Source organism: Molothrus ater, chromosome 5, assembly GCF_012460135.2.
Source record: "Molothrus ater isolate BHLD 08-10-18 breed brown headed cowbird chromosome 5, BPBGC_Mater_1.1, whole genome shotgun sequence".
NCBI lineage: Eukaryota > Metazoa > Chordata > Aves > Passeriformes > Icteridae > Molothrus > Molothrus ater.
Window position 1 is genome coordinate 44,832,072 of NC_050482.2, and position 27,023 is coordinate 44,859,094.

A 27,023-nucleotide genomic window follows, 5' to 3' on the forward strand; every position below is an offset into this window, starting at 1 on the left:
TTCAATATCAGAGGTCTTTTCCAACCCAACTGATTCTGTGATTCTTTGATATCCAGCTCATCTGCTCCTCGTAATGGGACACTTCTTCCAGCCAAAATCCCCTGACAGAAATTTCTCAAGGGCATATTTACCCCTCAGAAGTTCACCCCTTTCCTCTGTGAAACCATCAGTGTCCAAGGCTAGGAGAGGAGTCAGACAAGATGCTGTAAGCAGCACTGCCAACAAAGCCATCCTGGTTTCCTATAGTGCTTGAGCTGGCTGGGACAGTGGGATCACACCTCCAGCTTTCACAAGGCCACATCCAATATATTTGAATCAACTGGTCACTGCAAATATATTTTCTGTGGCATTAAAATAAAATGAAGCTAAAATGTGTGAAGCAGGTAAACTCACAGTTTTAAATCAAAACAGAGCTATTGGAGGCTCTTGGTCTCTGAGTGCCTGTATAGGGGAGCCTGTCCCTGTACTCTCCTCCAGCAGGGAGATGGATGCTGCTGCGGTCACTGATTAACCACCCACGGGGGAGCTGCTGCCCACACTGCAGATTATGGCTTGACCCCCTGGCCACTAATTTCTGATGCTTGACTTCACTCTGCAGCGTTTTTGTAGACCTTTTGCCACAGCACTTGTTTCCCACAGCCTTTTGTTTCCCCTTAGTAGTTTCAAATGTAGGGAACAAACCTTATTTCTACCATCCCTGACTTACTTCTTGTAAGTACTTGCTCTGCAGCTCAGCCTTCAAGACTGTGTGGAGGCAAGGATCTGGCCAGCTTTGAAAATATTTAGGTACAATTCCCCTTCTTATGAGAAGAGCTTATAAACCTCCCAAAAACAAGAGGTGAAATGAGATTTTTGTGAGCCATCCATGCTGCTTTGCTTTCTACCATGTGTTGCATTTTACCCCCAACCAGAGAGGAAAATATCCCCTATGGCAGCTTCTCCTCACCCAGTGCAATCTTTGCTTGAGCTCTTTCATGCAGGCATGCAGACCATGCTGCCATTGGCATAAACAATAACAGGAGAAGAAGATGTTGAAATCATATTATATTTATTACATACATGAGATACAAAAACAAATTACCAAAATAGCATCTTTTTTTTTGTGAGTCCACAGGACCTTGAAAGAAAAATACATATGTAAAGTGGATTGGTAGACTAGTGACTTTTCTGGTGCTGTATGTCTTCTTTCCCCTCACACTCGTGAACAAAATACACTCTATGCAATGTGGTTTAAGGATGCTTTACAGAAAGGATATATTTTAGTGCTGAAAACTGCAGTAAACTGTGCTATATTTCATACTGGTGTTAATGAGGGAATATAATGGCTGTATATATTGCAAACAATAACAAACAGAAGAAAAAAATAAAATGTTCAGTTTTAAATACTAACATAAAAATAAAATAAACTCCAGGCCCACCATGAATTGCTGGGTTGTGATATGTAAATGCAAGTCCTTTCTGTTCTCTACATCCACTCCTTTTGCTGCAGTTGGAGTTTTTCTCCTCCTGCAATTGCATTTTTATCTCAAAGTCTCTTCTCCCCACTCTGTTTGCAAAGTCTTGCTGGAGTCCTGCCCACGGGGTCCAAGTGCTGGTCTGAAGCTGGGACTTCAGTGCAAATACTTTATCTTTCAGATTGCATCCTCAGATATTCTGAGTGGCCAGTGCAGGCTGGCCATTCCCTTTATACTGTTAATGCTGTCCAGCTGTGGGGGTCCTCAGGAGTGCTTCTGTTTCTGGGAGTTTTTTCTCATGTGCCACCTTCGAATCCTTCTTTCCCCAACACAATTAGACTCCCCACACCGTGAAGTGGCAGGTAGTAAAGTGCTTTATACAATGAAATATTTACACTAGGGCTAGGTTCATTTTTTAACACTTCAAGGACAAAAGCTCAGAGACACTGCACCCTCTGCAGCTGGCTCTTCTCTACAGCCATGCACTGGGTGGAGAGCTGGCCTCTGCCCTGCATCACGCCTGTGCCAAGGCAGAGGGGTTCAATTCACTCCAGCAGCTCTCTCCTCAGCAGCATCAGCAGAGAATCTAGCCCTTGAAACCTTCAGCAGGGCAAACAGGCTAAAAGCAAGTGGCACCCAATTCTCTTTGATGGGTGCCATGTCCTAACCTGAAAGGGGGTGTTTCTAAGGAGTGGTTCTCATTGCCACGCGGGTGGCAGCACCTACCCATTGCCTTCCCCACAGCATCCTCTGGGAACCCCTGCAAGTCACTCAGGATGCACACTAGTGGCACTGGCAGCGTTTGCTTCTCAGCAGTAGCTCTCTGAGGGTGGCAGTTTAGTCTTGGGTGATCAGTGGCTTCATGAGAGTTGTTCCAACAGCACACTGAAGTGAGACAAGCATCCACCACCCTTCCTTTTTTTTTCCCTCAACATAACAATGAGCAGGGCTCAGGGTGAGGCCCTGACAAGGAAGCTATAGGCAAGTGAAAGAACATTGGCCAGAAAGGGTTAAATTAGACAGCGCCTACAACTCTGAATGCCTCACTACATGTTTTGGCACTATTTTCTTACATTCCAGTTTTCATGCTAGAGGTCTTCTCTTTGTGGAGGCTGTTGCATTTTGTGCATAAAGAAATGCCCTAGGCAGTTGCACACCTCTAGTTGCAGTCTCTTTTCAAAATCTCCAAGACCTTTCTTCCAAGAGCCGACTTCCACTGATGCACAAAACTTTTCATGTTGACAATGAGTCTGCCTGTTCGGACGTCCTCGTGTCCTGCCACAAGATACTCCAAGCCTGCAAACCAGCAGAGTGGTCAGGGACTGCACAATACCATGCTCAAAGGCCTATTGAGCTGCAAAGTCAGCCTGGATATCTAATCCCATGCAAAAAAGCACTTACACAAAGAAATATTTATATATATTGGCTCTCATCTATATCTATATATCTATAGCTCTATCTGTATCTTTGGCAAAATGGCTCCTGTGGCTACCTGTCAGAGAGATGCAGCACACAAAATGTGACTTTGTGAGCTTCTAAATATAAACAAAAGATGGATGAACTCTGGGGGTGGCACAGCAAGTTTTTACACCTTTTCTGGGAACTGCTATTACCTTCATTTGGCAGCCATCTGCCTCACTTCTCCCTGAATAAATCTGGGCCTGGAGATCAGTTCAGCGAATTCCAGGAAAGGAACAGTGCAGGACAATCCAGTGCTCGGTATCTTGCTCGGAGTGGCCAGTGGCCCCTTGGAGGCAAAGGCATGCCAGACCCCAGTGAGAGGCAACACTAAATGTGCTGGCACCAGTACTCTAGAAGAGCCTGAAGAAGTGGCTGTCACACTGGAAAGAACTAATTTCTGCCTCTGCCAGATGTTTTAGAGACATGACAGCAGGGTCTGACAAAGCCTCAGCTGGTTGTTCAGAAACACATAGAAAGGGCTGGAATGTGTCCCTGTCGTGCCCTGCTGCAGGTCTTTCCTCAGGCATCCAGGTCTGTGCTTGGCTTTCAGGACATGACTCAAAAGAGTGCTTGGAACCAGGTAACAACTGCTAAACAGAGGGATAGAGCAAAGCCTTTGGCTTGAATTAGCTAAAGAAACACTGCCACAGATCCAAACAGCCTAAATGGCCCACAAATGTGCCATAAATGGGGATAATAAGGAGTATAATCCCTTTCATGGCAGGAGGAGCTCCCTGCCAGGGTCAGCATGCCACTGCAGCACATTTAGGGTACAGCTAGCATTAGACCCCTCCTGTACCCACTCCTTCTTGCACCAGTCTGGGGAGCACAACGCTCTGGTGCAAACCAGGCACGGGAGATGGGCCTTCCCCAGTCCTCTCAGCCATCCCACGCCATCCTGGCTACAGCTTGTGTTGTTTTGGGCTTCCATTTTGCAGTCCAGAATAAAGGAAGGGTGCCTCCCAAGTTAAAGGTCAAGCAATACAATTTGCTTTCTACTTTATTTGAGTTTTTGGGCACACACATCCTCTCTTCTTCCAAGTAAACACAGGATAGGTGTGTGGCAGCATTGCCCTTCAAAAGACATTAATTTTGGCCAAGTGTTAAAAATATCACTTTTCAAGGGTTCCTAGATTTATTTCCCTTGAGAGAGAAATGTGGTATGCACACTCAGAGAGCAAGCAAATATTGCTGTGGTTGCTGACTGTGTAGGGCTTTCTAGATTTTCAACCTTATGCTACAGAATTGTAAAATTAAAACTAGTCAAATGACTGAGATGCAACTTGAGGCTGTGCAGTTTGTCCTGGCAGGCTGCTCTCTGCCTCTCTGACTGTGCTTGGCAGAGCCATGGAAGGGATGGGCTCCTGTTACCTTGCAAACAGGTGAGACCTTTAAATCTTTCAGCTCAGTGTCCTCCAGAAGCAGAATCTGCCTCTGTGTGTGTGTGTGTGTGTGTGTGTGTGTGTGTGTGTGTGTGGAGGACAAGGTGTGCAAGGGTGGTGAAAGGGTTCCCCTTTTATGAACTTAAGCATGTTTTCCATCTGAAAATAGCCCTCACAGATTTGATAAATGTTTGCAGGTTTTTTTGCCTTGTCAGAGACTTTAAGAGCCTACTCTCCTTTTGGCAACCCTTTACTTCTGTAAAATGGTATAAAAACACATCTGTCTTACTTTTATGTTTATCTTTGATCTCCTCTATGTTTTTGAAGATGTGATTTCCATTATAGCTGTATGTCAGAAAATTGTTTTATGTCAGCTTGACTTTTCATCCAGCTGGTTTTGGTTTATTCACCTGTAGGCCATAAGCTCTTACTGTGATAGAGGGCTGAATCTGCTAACATTGTACTGCAAGCCACTCAGAAATGAATGTAGTAGCTAAAGAAAATAATGAATTAAAAAAAAAAATCAGGAATCTTTTTTCCCTCTTTGACATCACTGAATCTTAAAGATTCACTCAATGGATGTTTTCAAGTTTCCTATTAGCAACAAACTTCTTTTCAACATGAAGGCTGAGACTAATTTATACTCATGGGACCAGCAGCTGTATTTCAAAACAATACCAAGCTTTGCAGTGAAAATCATGAGAGCTGGCAAGGAAGTAACAAGGGATTAACACCTGATGTGTCAGACACCTGGACTGTCACTAAGAACAGTTGCATCTCCCCTTTCTGCTTTTTTCTAAGAGATCTCCACTGATTCTGTGATTAATGCTGTCTTTTCATCTGTTGGGGAAAATCAGTGAAGCTCTTCTGAAGTTAGTCGAGTGGCAAAGCTGGGTGTCAGGTGTGGGGCTGCCCTGCAGGCTCAGTTTTGGACAGCTTCCATTGCATTCCTTCAGGTTCATATTAAGGCAGCTGCATCTGGGCTTTCTTGCTTGAGTTTTCATTGCATATGGAAAAATACACCAGCTATGGCTATTTGATTAGTGATTTATGGTGTTCCAGCAATATCCAAAGTCTTACTGCACTTAAACAGTAGAGCCCTACCTAATGCTGCTGATTCCTCTGACCTTTGCACCTGACAGGTCCTAGCTACAGCTGTGCTATCACAGCAGCTTGCCTTCAAAACCAGACAGTCACTCCTGAGGACATGAAAGAAGGCTGCAAACACCTCATCAGTGAATAACCTTTCTGCACAGCCCAGGCCCACAGACAGCCCTGTACCCCCTACTTCCTAGTGCTGCACATGAAAGGGATGTCTCAGCACCTACATCAATGCTTCCATTGCCAATTTCCCAGTGGTGTATACATCTCATGGAAAGAAAACCCTTCATTTGAATTAGTTGGTAACTGCTCATTTATCTTGGAGTTGTAAAGAGAGGTGTGTCAGCTGGAGCTTAGTTTTGCTCTGTGGAAGAAACCCCTGAACCTGCATGTCCTTATCCATACTGGAGACTGCATGCATTGTTTAGCCACTCCATTTGCTTATACTCCATTTCAGTGAAAGAAGATGGGAAAAAACTGTGGAGCTCTTCCCTCACTGCATAAGAAAATGTCTTCCAAATCTTGTAGATCTAAATTTGTGTTACTTTCAAAGAGAAATCTTCCCCTGAGTTTAGATTAGAACTTCAGTGAAGTATCCCAATTCAAATTAGATTTACATATGTTTTTATAGATTCAAATTAGCTTTAGCTTTGAAAGATGTATCAAGATGTATCAATGCTATTTATTGTGGCATGATGTGCACCTCCCTCCCTCTGGGAACAGAGACTGGTAAAGCTGAAAGCCTGTTGCTATGCTATGGAAAAAGAACTGTGTGTTTCAAAGCCTATAGGATGAACCAAGTTTTTCTCTATGAAATTTCAATTTGATGGAGATTGCTGTTGGAATCCAAGTGATGTAACAGACAACAATTTTTAATTAGCACTGGGCTGCAATCCCAGCTCATTGGTATGAGGAGATAGAGGGGCTGCAATGAAATCTGTGTATATGTGGTGGGGATGTACTGTTCAGGGAGTCAAACTTACCAGGATTGAGGATGGGACAAGTGCAGCCTCTGTTAGTCCACGATTCAGGGTAGAGTGTCCTCTTGCCCCTGAGGATCTTCAGCTTTGTGGACTTCAAGACTTTCTTGATCTTCACACTGACTTCTGCATGGGAGCCTTTGTCATGAGCTGACAAGATCTTTGTCTTGATCACTGGGAACACAGGAATTCAAAACCAGGAATATACAAACTATTTACAGGGCTCTTTCTTTTTTTCTTGGTCTATTGCCGGTGTCTGGGTGAAGCAGTGAGGACAAGTGCTTTGTTACAGTGGAGTTAGCCCAGTGCTCCTTGCTGGGGAGCCCAGGATCAGAGCAGCTGCTGGGAAGCACATACATCCCCACACCCATGGGCAGAAATGCTGCCAGTTGCTTTGGTCATGGCCTCTCGAACTGCCAGGAGAGTGTGAGGTCCCATTTTTCCCCTGGAGTTCAACAAACCCTTTGTGTTCCTTATCTCTTTTGGAAATCAGTTGGATTTAGGGATGGACCTGGAGGCTTTGCTGGCCTCAGCCTCATCCCACCCAGTGCCAGTCCTGCTGCTTTGCAGAGCTGCCAAATCCAAATTCAGTGGAGGAGAGCAAGCCATTGGTGGGGATTGGGGCAAATCAGGGAGTGTTTTGAGCTCACTCATACCCACATTTCCTCCACCTGGCATTCCACTGCTGAGCCCCTGTGTGGTGGAGGCTCAGGGCTTAGCTCCTCCACCTCCTATACTGGTAGGTATCCCCATATTGGTGGTGCTTTTTTCAGCACCCACACTGGGAAGCTCAGGGCAGCCAGCCTCTCTCAGTGAGACCTCCTGGAGCTCATGATGAGCCCCATAATTCATCTGTCTCTCTACTGTAGCTGACACCTTCACATGTTGACTGATGAAAGTGGGGGCAGCCTGAGTGCACTTTAGATAAGATTTATGAACTTGGAGGTTTTGTGGCTTTCTTTTTTTTCCAGTTTCTTATCTTTTGCAAGATTAAACACAGTTACTATCGTGGCTGGGAAGCAAAACAGAGCAGAATCAAATTTTTTCCTAATATCACAAATCCAGGGCTACATTTCAACAACTGGCAACCCCTTGAACTCCACTTTGTGGGTTGCTCTGCAGCCTGCAGAGGTATGGGCTATCTCTCTGTGCATTTTCGACTTCAGTGTGAGATGAAACAGGTGCAGGAGACCCCTGCAAGAGATGCCTTGTGAAGGAAGGGAGTGCTGCACAGAGCATTCCTTGCTCTGCCACAGTATGAAGGAGGCAGTTCATTGGCACACACCAGGGAGGTCTTGGGAAACAAAGTGCCTCTTCTCATTCATTTAAACCCAAGAGACACATAGACAACATATATCATCCCCTTGCAACAGCTGAACTTTGTTGACAGTGGGAGTTCCCAGTTGCTACTGGAATTGTTTTATCCATGGAATGGTGATCACAGTCCCTCCTTACATTCAGTATCATTCAGAAACAGTAATTTCTAGACCCTGATTAGGGCACCTTGTCTATGACACTGTTTCAGCAACCCATTTTGGGTAACAGTGGTTTATAGTCTCTCTTGGACCTAGACAACCTCCCAGGGACATTTCCAGCACTCGTCCTCCCATGATTTTTGTACAAGGGTGTTTTGATAGCAAGAGAGATGGGTAACAGAACAAGATGCTTCACCCACCTTGACCTGGAAACATGATAGCTGTACATTTTGGCTGAAGTTCTGCATTTAGACTAAGTATCCCGTGGGTTTGCCAGGATGGAGTGGTGCACACACAGCAACGCTCATGCTCTGTGTACACTTTTGCACTGCCTTGCAGACCTCCCTTTACAGCCTCCTCAACCACAACTCACCATAGGTGTACTTCATCCCGCAGAAGACCTTGGGATTCCCTAAAACTTGCTCTTTACATTCGCATTTACCTGGGGAAACAGAAGGAAGCAAATGGCGGTGAATTGTGCTTAAAAGACAGGAGCATTTGCAGGCAGAGCCCAGGAACAGCCAGAGGTTTTTCAAGTGGCTCACAAGCCTCATACAAAAAGAGAAAAAGGAATTTGCAACTGTTTTCAGATTGAGAGTGAGTACAGACTCTAAGTCCAAGGGCAGTTACCCCTTGTTTACAATTAGAAGAGAAGGAAAACAAAGGCCTTATTATTTTGCCTTGGGATGCAAATAACATGCGTATCTTTCCCTGTGGTATTTTCCACACCGTAATGTACCAGACAAAATTTTAAAAGGAAATGTTGCAGAGGTTAAGGCAGATTAATGACTTCCGTGATCTTAGAACAAAGAATAACATGATATACTTATTTACGTTTAAAATGAAGTGGCCTAGACAAATGATGGAGCTTTCCCCTCAATTAACTCAATTATTGTATCTTCGAGATGTTATCAAGCCCCTCTCTGAAAACGGAGGAAATGACGCTTGCCTGCTTGCATGCAGCAGCTGCAAGGGAGGAGAGCCTGATGCTGCCCCACGGGGCCAGCCTGCCCTGCACCCACCTTCATGCAGCACCCACCTCCCCCAGGCTGGGAACACTGGAGGGAAATAACTTCTCCAGCTGCATGCTAGACCATCTCAAATCGCATCACAAGCTGCAAGCGATGCCAAAGTTGTTCTGGGTATCGGGGAAATAAATTCTGAGTTAGAAATCCCCTACCTGCCTGCCAGTGAAGTGGCAAACCCCACCCTTTAAATAAAGTTGCTGCTTTGTTGAGTTTCAGGGAATATAAAGATACCTTTAAAAGATGATGGTCAAGTAAAACATGAGGACACTCAGCCTTGAAATTCAGATCTGGGACTGCAAATTCTTGCCTTACAACAGCTAAATGCTGGGTACAGGCATTCAGCATGGAGCATCTGTCTAATGGGTTTGCACATCCTTGCATTGATGGGATGAGCCATAACGCCTCTGAGGCTCTGGCTCTCAGAGGGGAAGGAGGTGGCCACAAGGACATTCCTCCACATGTTAGTGTGGGAATGTCCATTTCCCCCTGCAACTGCCAGGGAGCTAACTACAAGTCAGTGCAGCAGACTAGGTCTGCAGTGGCTGCTGGCAGGAGGGATTGGGCGGGTGGAACACGTGCAAAGCTGCAGTCCTACCAGAGTGCCGGAGTGCTGAGAAGCCCTGCTCATCCTCCCAGCCCCAGGTGGGCTCACTCTCGTTGAGCACTGCCTGGAAAGGAGGTGCTTCATTGTGCCAGGAAACTTCTGAGCTGTTGAGAGGAAAGGGAGATGATCAACCTTCTTCCAGGAGCCAGTGGAAAGCAGGGCCACTACCAGCCCATCCTCCAGACACAACGTGACTGTGTGTCTTGATGGTGGTAAATGCAAGAGGCAGTTTTGGAAGGTGAACAGGTTGAGTGTTGTCAGAGAGGATCGTGGATCCATTTTGCGTTTAAAATACGTTATAGAGATTTATATACCACAAATATCTTCAGTCTGGTAAAGAAAGCAACATGTCAGATTTAGAGAGTGGGGCATTATTAAAATGTGCTGTTTTCTAAAAGTCAGAGCCTGACTCCAAGCCCCAGTCAATATAAGCTGAGTTAAAACAGCAAAATTAAGCCTTCGGTCTCCTCTCACTCAGATGTCCCTGAGGCCCACATTTTACATGTTGTGGAGAGGAAACAACTGTGAAGGTTATGGAAAACACCCAGTACATTAACACCAGCACTGAGAGCAAAAACTCCACATCGCTGGTGCCCTGCCATGGTGTGCCAGGCTCCCAAGGGAACCACAGCCTCAGCTCCCACTCTATTCCCACTTCTTGGCCATAACAAACCCATACCAAACCCATACCAAACCCCAAGTATTTGACATAATGGATACTTTCAGCCTGCTTGCCATGTGCAAATAGAGCCTTCCTGGAGCTGAGATCGCAGAGTGAGACCCCCCAGCTCACCTGTGGCAGTCACCGGTGTGGGGGTCACAGCTGCGGGCGCAGTCGCAGGGCCGGCAGCCGTAGGGCCCGAAGCCCCAGTAGCCGGGCAGGCAGTGGTCACAGCGGGGCCCTGCCACGCCGGGCTTGCAGGGACAGTCCCCGGTGCTGGGGTCACAGAAGGTGCCGGGGCCCAGAGGCAGCACAGCTGATCCCACAGGGTGGCAGGAGCAAGCTGCAGGGGAGGGATACCGTGAGGGACAGAGCATCTGTGAGAGCACAACCTCTGCATCACAGAGGTGCAGGAGATGCCTGCAAAACCACCTCTCTGCCGAGGGACACCTCTGGGGCTTCTGGGCTTTTTTATCCCTCACCCATACAAATCTGAGCGGAGTCTCCCTTTGGAATCTGTAGAATTTTAAGTTTTGTGAGCTAGTTTTTAATTAGTCAGCTACCCTGGTGTAGTGTTATGTTCTGCCAAACAGGCCTTTATTACTTTCCTTGCAGCATCTGGATTCTAGTCCGGCCGAGTACCCAGGGATGTGCCTGCCTCACTGTGATGTTTGAGCAGCTGCGGGTGCTTCATTGAAAAATGAATCAGAGCATAATTGCCTTTTGAAATAATAACTACTGCCATGCATCCAGGAGGTTAAAAAACCCCTCAGTCATTTTAATTAAAGTGAAGGCTGAGCAAAAAGTACCCCTCTGTCTCTGTCTGATTTTTAAAACCATCAAATAAAAACATTAGGAAAAAAGAATGGGAGAACTGACAGCTCAGAGATAGGCTTTTGCATATTCTCCAGGACACGGGTTTGCAGAATGCACATCAGAAATGCCAGCTGCTCTCTTTTCTCCCTCACAGCCTCCTGCATCAGAACAATGCACTAGAACTGTGCTGAGACATACTGGGTTCTCAGAAAAGATGCCCTAAAATAGGTGATGTGAAGCTTTCCTTACCTACTCCTTAGGGTTTTTTTTTTAACATAAGCATAATTTATGTCTGTTACAAGGCTACTTTCCCCCCAAGACATTAACGTTTTCAAAGAACAGAAATGCAGCTATCAAAAGCATGAGCCAAACCTCTGACCATGTGGCCAGGTCAGCAGGTGATGCTGTGGCCTGCAGGACCAGTAACTGGGTGACGTGTGCTATTCTTCCCTCAGCGTTTGTACCAGGACATGGTACGGTCAGCCTTACACTTTATGGCAAAAAATTCCCTGCTGAAACGCCTTTGCCCAAAGTGTCATTTACATAAAATTGAGTTTCCTGAGAAAATTATACCTGTAGGGAATATTTTCACTAAATTCTAATACCAATCTTTCTATTTTGCAACTCTGAAGGCAATAGAGCTGGAAAGCCATTACAGGCAACATATTTCTTTCTCTTAAAATACTTATTGCTGCACACACACATTTAATTTTGCTCTGACAACATTTTTGTGGTTTCAGAAATCTGACATACCTGGAGTATAGTTTCAAAATATTAAAAGATAGATTAATATTGGCAGTTAACTTAGAGGCGACTATGATTCCAACATCTTTGCCAAAGTAATCCCCAAATTTCCCCCACCCTTTCCACTCGCAAACAAATATAATTATATAAAATTAAAAGATTAGAAAGGCTCTCCACAAACTGCGTAAGTAGCTGCAGGCACTGAACTCTGGTACCTTTAATAGCATAGTTTTCAACAGCGTGCACTGCAACTTGCATACCTTTCTCCTGAAGTCTGTGAAGTGTTTTACACCTGATACATACAGCCAAATGCTCTATTTTCCTACTAGATGAGGAGGGTATTTCTGGCATTCCTCAGGCCCTTCAGGGGAAATATCAGGCACTTAAGGCTCTTCTATTCTCCTCCAGTTAATGAGATAAACCCACTGCTCAGCCAGAGATTTGGTCCTGTTTTGGTCAGGTTTCAGCTGAATTTTACATACAACCTCATTGGGGTGGGAGCTTTTATGTTTTAGACAATTCTTTTAGACACTTTTTTTTTCCTAATGTAAAGTTTAACATCAGTGGCAACACTACAACACTACAATGAAGCAAGAATATTAAATTTACAAAAGCTATTATGAAAAAGAGCAGCAAACTCATAAGTAATTAAAAAGACAATTAAAAATGAGAATGGCTGGCTATACTTTTTAATAAAAGCCACAAAGAGATGTGTTGTAAAGGCTGGTAATTTCCAATAGGCCTGAATATCCACTTCCATGGATCCCATTCTTCCTGGCTGCTCCTGAATGAGCCACCAAGGTGTCAATCTGCTTTCCAATGGTGGCTGGCAAATTGAAGGTTTTTGTTCTTGGATCTTGGGTGAAGGCCCAAGATGACACTAAAGGGCATTAATCTGAATGGTTTGGGGGGCAAATTTCCAACATAGTAAATGTTTGTGAGGGGCTGCAATGGGAACTTGTTGAGCAATGCAGACATAAAGTGAAGCCCATCGCTATGCACCAAGCACAGAAATGAGGCTCTAGAGCTCAGATGTGAGCATGCTATACACATTTGAAAGAAATGCATGGAAAAAGGATGGAGTGCTTCCATACTATGGCAAGGGCAGGAAGGAAAAGATTGCAGGACTGATTATACAATGTTTGAAATCTGGAGCTATTGGTCCCTCATGGGCAGCCATGTTGTGTTGGTTTTAGACCCCATTTTTCTCTTTCCACACAATCTGCACCTCACTGTAGCACAGGTAGTAGGAGTCCCCCATCCAGGAAGGTGAGAGGAGCAGCTGAGCAGCAGAGAAAGTAGCCACAGGCAGTGTTGGATGGCATTTGATTGTGGACACACAGGTGCAGAGTGTAAGACTCTCAGGCTGAGGCTTCTGCACAGTGCCTGTCTCATGTGCTGTGGCCACTTCACCAGAGGGGCTGTGAGTCTCTACAGCTAAGGGAGCTCCTGTGAGAGAAGGAATGGCTGGGCCCTAGCCTTGGATCAAGAGAAACCTTCCACAAGCTTGATCCTTTTCCTTTTTTTTTTTGATATGTAAGCAGCATTGCTAAAAATGCCAATTTACCAGCCAGTACTACATAACAGTATTCTGCATGTGACTTCCATGCACAGATGAATTAACAACTGCTTGTCCTGGCATTGCATGTGCTGACTGGGATGGAAAATCAGTGAGTGGGATGCCAGCAGAACTGGATTTCCCTGCCCTGGATTGGTGATACTGTTGTGGTTTCCTTGGTTACCAGCTAACCTTTGGAAATGACAAATATTTACCTTCAAAACCCTACAGTTGAAAAGCAAAATAAACTTGGCAATTATAAAACTCGATTTTATTGCCTGCAATTGTACTGTAGCCAAGGCTTAAAAACTCATGAGGATGGAAAGAAAAGGACTCATAGGTATGACAGGGGGAAAGAGTCTTCAGAATGGTGTTTTAAATATCAGAATGTTTCATTTTATCAGATACACTCCTACTCCTGAGCAAATATTATATACACTCTTTGCCTACAAGAATCTTTAAAGTATCCTTAAAGATTATGGCTTAACAACTCCTTTATTTACTTAGACCTAGGTATTTTTAAATTTTCAATGGTTGAACAATAATGGTGTCTTGAGCCAGAAACAAGCAGGCAGTGCCATGGCCTTCCCACGAAAGAATAATAGGGCTCCACGCACGTCCCTTGTTATTGCAGACCATGGCATGGTGCTTGGAAATGTTCCAGGCATAGGCTGTAATTGATCTTAACTAATTTAATTTAACAGTCATTAGTCATTTTCTACGGCCCTGCCTGCTGCCATCTCCCCTGTGAGATGCTGAGTCCCTGGGTGCAGGGAGCATTCCTGGCAGGAGGAGACCAGAAGTGAAGAGGTGAAGGGGTCTTAGGGAGGAGTGCTTTTGTGAGGGTTTGAAAATCCCAGAGAGAAATCATCTGGGAGTTTGTAGTAACAGGGTCTCTGAAAAGAAAGCATTCAGATAATCCCTATATTTGTGGAGTTCAGTTTGTGCTAGGAAAAGCTGTCTTCCTCAGATACTTGAGGGAGTATCATGCTTTGCAATTCATAAATGCAGAAAGAAAAAGAGTGATGAAGTAGATGTACTTGATGAAGAAGGTAAATAAATGTAAACTTTTTCTCACTATACTCAAGAGTATCTTTCGGTTCTTGTTAAGTATATGTTATCTTTGGCTTTTAAATACCAAAGTTCATGAGTATCTAGTGGTCCATAAAGCTGGATTGTTGCATTAAAGAGTAATGGAGGCAACACTTTTTTTTTTTAATGTGGAAAGTGGAATGCCATGGGCCAGAGATTCAGAGATGAATGCAGAAAGCCAAGAGAACCAAGCACTGGCATATATCAACAAAAATACCCATTAATCATCTAACATCCACAGCTTCCTCTGGCTCATGAAGGTGAGGAGAAACTTTTTAATCAAGAACCCTGGAATTTGGCTAACACACAGTTAATGATGTGATGTACTGCCTGACTTCATTAACAATGGTCTAACTTGCACACAGGCACGTGCCTGTAGCCTTCTCTCTGAGCTGGGGCTGCTTTGCAGCAATATGTCCTGAGACCTCTTGTTTCCATCTGGCTTTGCAAGGAAGGAAAAGCCACTCAGTGCTGGCCAGCCCGGGAGGTGCTATTTGACTTCTTCTTGGACCCTGCAAACAGCCACAGATTATGGACTGGGCAGTCTGGCACAAAGACAAGCTTCATGAACTCCCCTCCCTCAATGGACTGAATGAGGTGACAAAGGAGATAGAGCCACTGCTTTTACTGCTTCCAAAATAAAGGGTGGTGTCTTTAGGTAGCCAGAAAACCACACTCAGCTCAGGGCCAAAGCTTCACTTGCCTCAGAAAAGTGCATAATCTCTGATGGGAGCTGGCTTGTAAAGAATATCAGGAATTACAACCCCAGCAAAGGTACCAAAAGCACAGAACAATGATGCTTCAGAGCTTGAAGGTCCCATGCAACATTTATTTCAGTCTTCTGTCATGCATTACCTACCAGCAGTCAATTAATACTATTTGTTCTTTCTTAATCAGCAAGGATGAATCCACGAGTTAGAAAAAACCATATAGCCTCTGCTCTGTGTGAAAATGCAAGACTTAAGCCTGTTTTCTTCCTAATGAGACTCCAAAACAAAAGTTCATTGCCTAAGTTCTGGCTATAATTAAGGAGGGAAAGTATCTGATATTACAGAGGAGATTTAGAACTTTGATGTATACAAGTCGGTAATGAAACTTTTTAAAGTCATTAAATTCACTGTTTAAAAAAATCATTGTGTACATACTACAGCAGTGAAGTAATTATTTACATAAGCAATGAGCTGTGGTCAATTCCATTTCCATAAAGAGAACTAGGGCTGTAAAACAGGCAGTTCAGCTGTTGCTGCCCCTCCTCGCAATGAGTGAAAGCTGGAGAGGAGGAGGACCTCTGCAACAGACTGCCAGGAATCTCATGAGGATAATATGCACCAAGGGAGCAGGACAAAAGCAGCTGTTCCCAGCCTGGGGTGCAGCTCCTCACTGCAGGAGGGTTTCCTCTTCCTTTACATGCAGGTACTTCTCCTTGAGAGGAGAGAGACGTGCTCAGTGTCTCCTCAAAAGACACAGGCAGGGTGTCAGTTGGATTTCTTTCTGTCACTTGTGAAGGTCCCCCCTCATAGCAGGTGAGTCAGCGAGGAGAAATGTTGTGAAGCCAGTGGGTGGCTGTAGGCTCAGAGAGGAGGGCATGCCTGCACCCTGGATTTAGCTGACCATAAAATGTTCTCAGCATAATTTGGGGATCTGGAGTCCCCCATCGTGAGTCACCATCCTCACAGTGGTCCTTGGGGAGTGTGGCTTTTGGATTGCTTCTTTACTTGGGAAAGATTTAATTTCACATGTGCCTGAATCATTTGTTTTAGTCTTGCCTCCTCAGTGTCCCACCTTCCGGAATATCAGTTATCAGACAGTGTTCCTGTCTGTCCTTCCATACCCACCTGCTGCTGGGAACATGAACTGGTGGGCGATGCTATTTATCAGCTGCACCCCTGCTGGCTGAGGAACCCCATTCTGAGGTTGCAAACAAGGAGAACATGAAAACAAGATGCAGCTTTTCCTCTCCAAAAATAGCAATAGGAGAAAGTAAATTAATCATCTCTTTTCCCCTCCCCTCAGGCTACAGGGATCCTTGGGACAGATTTGTCAACAGCATCTGTAGATTTTCACCCTGCAAATATCACCGCTGCTTTTTGCAAGCAGTATCGCAAAGAGGATTCAAAGAGCTCCCAGTCCTTCAGTGAAGCAAGAAGATTGCTCCAAGGAAGGGCAAGAAGATCTCACCTTTGGTTTGACCCTTTCCCCCTTGAGAAGCCCTTCAGCAGTACGTGGCTGCTGACTTACGTTTGCAGGCGTCTGGGGCAGAGAAGGGCCTCCTGAGGTCACGGTAGAAGCCCAGCTTGCAGTGCTGGCAGTGCTGCCCTTCCGTGTTGTGCTGGCAGTTGTCACAGACGCCGCCGCTGCGATTGCCCGACGCCAGCCACGCAGCCATGTCAAAATGACAAGTGTCGGCGTGCCCGTTGCACTTGCACGCTGAGGCAAAGCCAAAGGGAACAGAAAAACTCATTAAGGCTGTGAAAGATACTGGTTTATAGAAAAGAGACACAAAAACTCAAAATCACGTTTTGGAACAGGGACTTGGCCTATGAACCTGTTATTCATTTGAATGCCTGAAGTAGCACTACATTTTCATCTACACTTCCCAACCTCTGGAGATAACGTTTAAGAAAAAGTATTTTCTTTAATTCTTTTATTTCCAATACAGGTTTTCCAGTACAAGGACAGCCACAGGTGGTCAGGCCAGAACAGAGAGACCCACATTTACCGGTCCTGCTGAGGAAGGATCCTTCCCTCCCAGCTTTAGAAATCAGCACTGCCCTATACAACATCTGCCATGAGGGTGCTGTCAGGATATTCCCCCACAGCTGAGGGAGGAAAAAGGCAGGTGGAGGATAGGTGTGTGAGAGAGTACAAGCATCCTCCTTACCCTGTGCTGGCAGTGGAGGAAGTCTGCATGCCCACACAACTGAAGTCAAGGGTCAAGCGAGACCTGTTCCAATGCCTGCTCATCAAATGCTGCTGGTGTGAGTAGGAATTCACTGTCGTTCCCTCAGGGATCATCCATACTGCAGTGAGCATGACCATAGCCCACACTGGCAGGCTGATGGTTGCTTATGTATGGATAGCACTGTAGCCAGAGCAGGATGGCACTCAGCAGGCCTGCAAGCCTTCCTGGGGTGGCGTGGAGAGTCCTCAGCACCCTTCTGCCTAGACTGCTGCTCTTACTGAAGCACATGGCTCCATGACCTCTGCATTCCCCTGCTTGCAGCACTCTCCCTAGGCATCCCCCCTGGCACTGCAGAACTGATCTACAAACCTCCAGAGCCCATGGCTGCTCCTGCCCTCAGTGCTCAGGGGTGAGCAGAGCCCACACCCAGCAGCAGAAAGTCATACCTCCTGCAAAGGTGTTTGTCGGTGGTGTCCATGGATAGGACAAATCTGGCCCCTTGTCAGCTCCAAGGTACCCTGGTAGGCTGCAGACTGCCCACAGCAGCAGACCTTGCCCCCAAGAGATGCACTTGGGTCCCAGAGAAAGGCCAAACCAACAGACATCGCGGTCTGGTGAGGATTGCCAAGTGAGAGGCTGTGCAAACGGCTGTCCTGGCCACACAAACACATGGTGGGTGCTGGGCAGGGGTGTGGCAGTGCCTCTTCACTGCTGAGCTGCTTGGAAAGCACCTCCCCACCACCTCAGGATGTGCTGCTCTCAGACACACAGGAGAAAGGCACGCATGGAGGAAGCATTTCACTCTGGCAAGGATCTGGAGACACCATTCCTGACTGGCTACTTACACTGACACTCCCTGGGGGCTCCAGTCTTGCCATCAGCAGCCTGCCAAGGCTGGTCGTTGTACAGCGGGGCGCAGTGCTGGCAGTGGGACCCTGCAGTGTTGTGCTTGCACATGCATTTCCCATGGACCTGGTAGGGGAAAGAGAGCAAGGATCACCCACAGCAAAGGCCAGAGTCTCTGGGGCCCAAGCAATGCCCACACACAGGAAATAGCATGCCAGCTACATGCTGTTGCATTGACTAGAAGGAGAGATATAGCATGGTGTCCAGTTCAGCCAGGGGCAAATATTCTGTAGTTACACTTTCAGTTAGGTTAGTATGTGTAGATCTGCATGTCATGGTATTGTACACCATGGCATATTACTTTTGGTAATTACTTTGCTAATTAGTTACTCATGGTATATTACTTTTTTTTTTTTTTTTGAGATCTAAAAACGTCTTTAGCTGTTTCCAGATGCAGCATGAATTTCCAGGAGAGATTTTAAAAAATGCCAGGATTCAAAGCACCCTTGAGAAACACTGTAAAACCTTTCTCTTTTTCTCTCTCATAAACATGAATACACCTTTGCAGTACTGCAGGAATAGCACCTACAATCTCAGCACTCAGCTCTGTGTGCCCAGCTATCTCCAGCAAAAATAAGTATGAGAAAAAGGAAAATCAACCCCCTGAAACATAAATATCTACTCATCCTAGGCAGAATTTTTGCCCCACAAAGGAAGACTCAAGGACAGCACAAGGCCCCAAGTGACTGACTATACTCGGACATGTTCATGACAGATAATTTAACAGCTAGACAGCCCAGTGTACAGGGGTAATTAGAGATGAAAAGCCAGCACAGCACACTTGGTGCCAGCTGCCCTGTCAGTCGCTGGCATTACTCACCCTGTTGGCAAATGCAAAGAAAACAGGATGTGGCTAGAGGGCACGAGCAGCCGGCAGTGCCTGGATGCAACAAGATCAAGCTCTGCAGCAGCATGGCTCTGCTGGCAAGAATGAAGGCCCTGCCTTTTCCCATGGAGCATGGCAGGTAGCTGCCTACTGTAGCTATTTTGATATGTGCCTGTGTTTGCAGCTTTACTCTGCTCCACATTTTGCTTTTAAATGCAGAGTTCAGCTTCTCCTGCTGCTCGTGATCGAGCCAGGGGCCCCAGTCTGCGCTGCCAGCGTGGCCCTGTGCTCATGCCACAAGCTGGCCATAAAACCAACGGAGCTGCACCAGCTGCTGCTGCTTTTGGCATTGAGGGGAGCACAGGGCGGCTGGGGCACCTGGTGATCCAGCCTGGAGCTGGGCATGGCTTTAATTGCTACTGGAAAATCTGCCTTCCGCAGAGTTTAACTTTGGTTTTACAAGTGTGCTGTCCCTAACTGCATCACTTGCTGTTGAGACTGCCACACAAAAAGGTTCCTGTGAAAAGCCTGAAGAGTAAACAAAACAGAAGAGGACCTTGAACATGTTGTAAACAGCTCCTGCTCATTACATAGGTGCACACACACCTCACACACTCCTGGCTTATGGTGACTTTCTGATTTATTCATTTGAATAGATTAATTAATTTATTTCAGCTGCTATCTTACAGGAGTCAAATGTAACCAGGACAGATAAAATTTCAAAACTGACCTGAAAAGTCCTTCCAAGAGTTTTAAGCAGAAATGAAAATAGCAAGATCTTTCAAAAACTTCTTGAATTCATTCCTGTCCCTTTAAAATGTCAGATCATCAAAAAATACAAACAGCAGCTGTGCTTTGGAAGCAATGGATAGGTATGGATGGAGTCAGAATGCACGAGCATCTAAGCTAAAGTGAAAATACTAAGCTAACATTGTTTTTTGTGCTATCTGGCCTTATCACAGGTATTAGTTAGTTTCACTGCAGATACTACTTGGTCTGCCTGGTTTACTGTATTGATATAAGCTTAAATGTGTGCTAATGTCTGAAAAGAATGAGAAGTAAACATAGAAAAGAAACAACAAACTTGTGGAGGGTATATTTAGTTCAAAGGGTATACTTTAGTTCTCAAAGTGTGTTTCGTGTTTTCATATTTTCATTTTTGCTACAACCAACAAAATGTTCTTCAAGCTTTCAGATACCCCCCTTTCCTAAATTACCACTCGCCAATAAATTTCTATCTCATATTTTTTAGGCAAGGTGCACACACAAACCAGTCTTACAGAATTTCTTCACACATATTTAAAACCTGCATGGAAACAGAAGATGACTGAACTTATACTGGTCATCTTCTGGTGGTTTTGATGGTGTCCTAACTCTTTGATGCCACTTTTGGTAGGAGTTTCTTGCAAGACCTTTGGCCATTGAGTGGTTAGGGCTAGACATACTAGCCTGAACCACATATGTGGCCAAAGACATCCTCCAGAAACCCTTCCTCACAGGACTGTCCCAGCTGTAAGGGTAGAGGGACCCACCAGACCCAGGACACACATGACCAAGAAGGGAAGGTGACTGTAAGGAGTCAGAGGGTGCCATGGTCAAAACCAGAGGATCCTTTGGTGCTTTTGCAATTATGATGCCAAAGTGAGAAGGACATGGGAGAAGAATTGCAATTGAAATTGTCTCAGACATGGGGACACTTGTGATTACTGTGGGGATGTGTGCTCCCCCTTTCTGAGCCTACAGCCTGGAGTCTCACCCTCCAAATTCAGTTTGCTCCTTGCCAAAGCCACACAAAGAATCAGTGGGGACTCAATCAATCATCCAGAGGCTGCTCAGCATTAATAGTCCAAAAACTCATCCAAAACTCAGCAGCACCTCAGAAACCCTCAAAGGATAAAGCATCCCAAGACACCAGCAGACAGCAAGGCAAAATGCCTCACCAAGGAGCTTTCATGGCTCTAAAGAGCAAGAGCTTGGATTTTCTGAAAGCCCAAGTACTGTAGAATAGAACATTGCTGCATTGCTGAAATAAAGGAAGGTGGGTGAAAACAAAACAGAATAGGATGGGTATTCCAAGAATCTCTGTGCCACCATTAATTTGGCATGCAGAGCTAATAAATAAACCACTGAATAGCTGTGCACCAACATATTAATATTAATCTGTATGTGAACTCTAAGGAAAGAAGTTGTATGTAATTAAAAAACTGTTGCAGCAATGGAAGACTTGTGGTCTCTCACACTGTGGCTGCAAAAGAGCCAAGTTGGAGATGATGCAAATCAAGCAGCTGGTGTTTATCTAGATAGACTCAGAGGCAGAGCACGGCATGACACTCCTGGTATTGATTGCTTGTAAAGGTGCCATGCACCTGGGCAAAAGGAAACAAATGGTCTGTCTGGAAAGCTTAAAAAATAACAGAGTAGCAAAATTCTGCTGTCTGTGCAAAGGCAAGCACAGGACCAGCACAGAGGCCCGTGGGCTTGGGCTCCTGCCCGAGTGGGTGCTGTCCAGCTGGGCCAGGAGGAACATGTTCCCCATTCTTATCCTAAGGGTGCTGCCTTGCAGTTTCCTTTCCTCAGGGTTTATCACAACCTGCCTCCATCAGCTGCTCCCTCCCAAGTGCAGATCCCTCTGTGGATGCCACATGCCCTCTGCTCACCTGGGCAGGGCCTGCCATGGCTGCTCAGTAGCCCAGCCTGCAATGCACACTGCAAACCTGTGTGTCCCTGCTTGCTGCAGGGCTGGGCACCCATAATCTCAGTGGGATTCCTATTTGGGTGAACGCCTGCAGAGGCCTGGCAGATGCAATGGCCTGGCTGACCCCGCTTCTGCATCAGAAGCAGCTACCCAGACCCCAAACTTTGGGAGTAAGCTTTGGAAAAGGCAGCAGGTTTCCCAATTTGGACACTGCTGTGCCTTTACAGCACTGCTACTTAAATGGGCTGAGAAAACTTTGCCTCTCCAAGGTCCCCTCATGTTTCATAGTGGCCCCAACCCCTCTCAGCCAGGTGGAGTGTGGGGTGCAGACCCACTAAGGAAGAAGCTAAAGGGGCAGTCAAACCGAGGGAGGAGAGGAAAACAGAGTCCTTAATAGCTTGCTTCTCAGGGCAACCATTTAGTTAGTACCTTCTTTTCCATATTCCTTTTTCACAGAAGTTTAATGAAAAGTCAGACCTAAGTGATTCAAAAACCTTGCCCCAGGCTGATGTATTTGTTCTCTTAAAATAGCATTACAATTGCTACCACCCAAAACAGCTCTGCATTGAAATGTCTCTCCAACCTAGCTTTATCCCACTGAAGAAAATATCTTCTTTCTTTTACATAATTCCAGCATGACAGCAAACATTTTTATGCATTGGAAACAACAAAAAAGGTGGATACTAGCAAGCCCTTTCTTGCAGCCCATAGGTAGACATGTATTTTTTTTAGTAATAAAGAAATCCTATGAGAGCTAGAAATATGAGAAAGGTCAAGAAGGGGTAATACAAGGAGAAGTGGCAGCAGGTGAAAAACAGCCAACAGACTGTCTACACTGGACAAAATTAATGTCTCTAGGAGCTGTAGGAGGGCCACTTGCGAGACTGGTCTGCCATGCAAATACCCTGTCATGCCACAGAGCAGCTGGGAGACGGGGCTGAGAAACCAGCCCAGCAGCTCTGCTGGGACACAAGGTAGACTGGGAAAATGACATACCTGGCCTTCAGGATTTCTCCAGCATCTCAGCACCTTTCTGAAGGCAGAATCTCAGAGTCTGATCCCTGTGCATTAACAGGGGGAAAAGCACATATTTTCTTCCCTTTTCATTCACCTCAGCTTATAGCTAGCTGTAAGGCATACCCACTAGGGTCATTATGGAGCATCACTAAGTACACAAACACAATTGCCAGTATGTCTCACTCCTTTAAGCATTCACACGGCTCCTGACTCATTTAAGCAGCAAGGCCTTCCTATAACATTTTTCATTTTGTCATGGGGTCTTTATTTCCCAGTTCACTTTCACACTGTTCCCCTTCTTAGCTTGACAGCCCAGTCGCAACGTCAGTCATTGGAGGGCACAATGCAAAGAGTGTTACAAAAGTTGCCTTCTGTAAGATAAACGAGCGACTGATTTCTCTATACAAAGACAGTTGCTAGGGCATGCTTCCTTCCAGAGCCTTTTGTTGCCAAATTATAACCTTCCAGCGCTTCCTTTCACATTGCAAATACATAGGGCTTTTTCTTTAGTTGAATCCTATAAAATCCTTTTCCCCATATTTATCATGTTCCAAAATGTTAGGCAGTAACAAAGACTGCTGCACTGAGGGAAAAATGCTTTCAGTCACCTGTTATAAATTGATTTATATTATAAGAATTCACCCACTATATGGAGTCCAACACAAATGCACACTAAAAGAAAATCAATGTCCCAAAGACCTGATAGCATAAACAGTCTAAATAGCTGGGAGGGGCAACTGCTTTTAATAGAATTTCCTTTTTGGAACTGTTAAAACTGTATTTTTTCTCTCTCTCTCTCATTTGTTTTTTTTTTTTTAGCTTTCATGGAAGATGGGCATGATTCTAGCCTAAGGGAAAATGGCAGCATTCACACTGAGTCTCTAACCATAGCTTTTAAACTGTGTTGTGCTTCAACTGCTGTGCCAGTTTTAGAACCGATGCCTACCAGTGGCTGTCAGCACATGGAGAGGTATTCTTTTCCCAAAGCACCAGACAACCAAATTTATGCATGAGAAAATTCTCATATCCTATCTTGTTCTTGTGAAAGAATACAAAGCTTGTTGTCCAGGGTGTGGGGGCTGTGCAGTAGGGTTTTTTTAAATTCCTTGTACAATAGGCTTCTGTCAGCGTTGCTCTGGAAGACCTTGAACATCTTTTGATGTCAGTAGCATGATAACAATTTATAACAGCCACTGGGTTGGCCACATGGGAGGTGGGGGGAAATATTCACCCTGCCTAACTACACAAAAGTGCTTTAGCAGAGTATCTTGGTCCACCCACGATCCCAACCTTCATAACTATGGAAGAAGCTTGGAGAGATCAGCTGGCTAAGCTGCAGGAATCTGCATTCAGGGAGGTCCAAGGAGTCTCTAAGATGGATGAACTCCCATCTCTCACCTTGAGACAGAACTGCAGAACCCAGGTGAGGTACCTCTGGGTTTGCTTTCCCCACTTTGGATTCCTGAATTGCAAAATGCTACTTATCTCCAGGCTTACACAACACTTGCCTCTCCTCTTGCGTGCCACTTGCCACTGCTGCAAGCAGGCCATGGGGATGCTTTAGCTGGTAAGAGGCATGCAGAGCAAGCATGCAGTGCAATGGCTCCATGTGCAGAGGTACTGGCAAAGGGCAAGAAGCTCCTGTGCCACAGATCAGAGGAAAAAACAGTTTTCTCATGTCCACTGAAGATCAGGAGGGATCTCCTATTTATGTAAACTCATTTGTTTGCTCATATTTGTGGTTTGCCATGTAATGCAGCTCAAGAAGTGATCAGCTGCTTAGCATGGTATGGTAGGAGGTCTGTACATGCATATTTTTCCTGGGTATGCACTGGGCTTTTGCTGATGAGATTTGAGTAGTGACCTTTTGAATAAATTTAGGAGAAGTAGGAAAGAGAGAAAGTGTATCTGTATCAACCTGACAGTTGCCTGTTGCACACAAGTGTCCAACAAGGGACAGACAGGATCATACTACCCATGAGGAGCAGCCCTTGCCATCCCAGGCAGACAGGTCTTCTCTGGGGAGCTCATGGAAATACACCTTCTGCTAGAGCAGAAGTTCCACCTGTATATTCAGAATTCACCTAAAGGCTGACATGGCACTTCTGACACCCAAACAAAACCAGAGTTTTCCTGCACAAGTTCCATTCTCTTTTAGGAAAAGGGTAGGTGGGCGAATTGCCAGGAGGAGAGGAGCATCATGGAGAGTTTTGCAGCTAGACGGTGATGACGGGACAGAAACAAATCTCCTACCAGACTCTGTCAAGTTGAACTTTGCTTTGACTTGGCTCAGACAGATTGCAGACAGAGGTTTCCCCACCCCAGAAAATGAAGTTAGAGCTGCTTCTGCCAGGGTAGAAGGAGCCCCCCTTTGTTCCACCCTGTTTGCATCCCAAGCCCACACGCTGAGGGTGTTCCAGGTAAGTATTATCTCATGGCCAAGTGGACTTGTGGCCTCACTTCAGCCACTCACAATATTTACCTTCACTTTGTCAAGAAAATTGCCAATATCTCAAGAAAAAAATACATCCAATGGGAGGAATCCTGTGGCAGCAAGCTGAGCCCATGCCCCAAGCTTACCATCCTGGCCCCTTGGGTCAGGATCCTGCATCAAACCTGCCAGAGCAGCAGCCCCCAGCATTCTCACATACCCACACTCTGTTGTCAGACTGTCTCTGGGTGAGGTGGCTGAAATGCTTCTGCTCACTCTGTGAGATCTGACTGAGACCTGGCAGCTGTGCCCAGTGCCGCTGGGATTCCCCAGCTTACTGCCCAGAGCAGCCCAAGAGAAAGATAAATATATCACATCTGTGTCTTCTGCTGGCCAGGCAGGGACTGAAACTAAGGCTGCAGTTAGGATTTTGCCTATAGGCTGAGAACAAGTGGGGGGTTAAGAAAACTGCCACAAAGATTTTTTGGAAAAGTTGTTTGGTTTTTTATTAAACAATCTTAAACAAGCTTCAATTTCGATGTTAACTCTAACTTAGAGCATATTCTTCAGGAGTGCTCTTGTCTAAACAAGCATAAAAACAGAGCCAGATTTTATAATTGTATTGTGAAATGATACTGTGCTTCCCTGCTTCTGTTGTCCTCAGTTTTACACTGATGGTTCTGATAAAACCCTTGGTAGGTAGAGGTTCATAAAGACTACTGAAATCTCCATCAACCTCTTGAATGACTGGTCATAATTCTTCAGATTTATGTTTTCTGTGAGTTTTTTAGCTGAAATGTATAAAAATGCTCCCTCTCTGAAATCCTACTCTCTTTTCAGAAGTTTTTTCACTTCTACCACCTAAACAGCCATGGACATCGCAATCTTTTGTCCCTTTTCTGTTCATTCACATGTGTGATGAATTCTTCCTATCACCTTAAATAGTTCTCTCTTCCAATCTTGATGCAATGCACTGGCAAACCCCAGGCTGGGTTGCAGGAGGTGGGTGCCACTGCAGTCCCCCAAACAGCAGTAGCCTCATGCCACAGGAGCCAGGCATGGACTAGGCTCAGCCAAAACTGCCCCAGCTCTATGATGGAAGAGGTGGTATTGGGAGAGAAAAGCTCTTACCACACCTTGACCCTGCCCTGCAAACCATGGGGCTATGTCACCCCTACACTGGCACAGCCCTCACGGGACATGCAGGATGGGGGGTAAGTAAAGCACATTATGACACAGCAAAATGAGTCAGCCTCACTGCAGAAACGTCACCTTTGGGACTCCTGCCACATGAACATTTATAACCAGAGTTGAATTTCCCCCTCGGGGCCAGCACAGGGGTTTGTTGCTATTTCTTGCTCTGTTTTCAGTGTGATTTTGGCACTTGCTTCCTTCTCCCAGCCCTGCCTGTTACCTGCACACTATGGTTGCCACAGCCTGTAGCTGTACTGGAGGCTTATTTGGCTGCAGGCTCTGTTACAACTCTCAGTGGTGCTCCAGGGCACGCTCCCATGCAATTGTATCCCACCAAAATAATCCTGAGCAAACAGCTCCTTTCAAAGACTTTCACTCAGGGGACATCTGCAGAAAGCAGAGCAGTGCTACTTGAAACACTCTTATCAATCACAGAGCTGCACACTTTCAAACTGGTATATTTTCAAGATGTCGCAAGGCTAGCTCTAGTGGAAGGGAAACATCCTGTCTGCTTCATGTCTGAGACTGTAATTAAGTGAAATGAGAGCTCCCCAAAGAGCTGGACTCCTTACCTAGACTAACTGCCTTTTTTTTTTTTAGTGATCTTTCTCTGTCTAACATTCAGTACAGTATGTTTGGCTGTTCTGTCTTTCCCTTCTGCTCTTCCTCCAGCAAAGCCAGAGCTTTCAGAGCCAG

The 27,023-nt window shown here is 45.5% G+C and overlaps 1 protein-coding gene across 2 annotated transcripts in view; it reads right to left on the reverse strand.

Annotated features, from left to right (window-relative positions):
- Positions 1-1,031: 1,031 nt before the first annotated feature.
- The window catches only part of NTN4 (netrin 4), a 47,797-nt gene continuing 21,805 nt past the window's right edge, over positions 1,032-27,023 (reverse strand). For both annotated transcript variants that reach the window (XM_036400798.2, XM_036400799.2), the window contains exons 4-10: positions 18,104-18,230; positions 16,595-16,783; positions 10,279-10,489; positions 9,477-9,589; positions 8,227-8,295; positions 6,382-6,552; positions 1,032-2,750 (exon numbers count right to left, since the gene is read on the reverse strand). In XM_036400798.2, the coding sequence (XP_036256691.1) occupies positions 2,614-2,750; positions 6,382-6,552; positions 8,227-8,295; positions 9,477-9,589; positions 10,279-10,489; positions 16,595-16,783; positions 18,104-18,230 (1,017 nt within the window). In that variant the 3' untranslated portion in view covers positions 1,032-2,613. The remainder of the gene's footprint in view (positions 2,751-6,381; positions 6,553-8,226; positions 8,296-9,476; positions 9,590-10,278; positions 10,490-16,594; positions 16,784-18,103; positions 18,231-27,023) is intronic.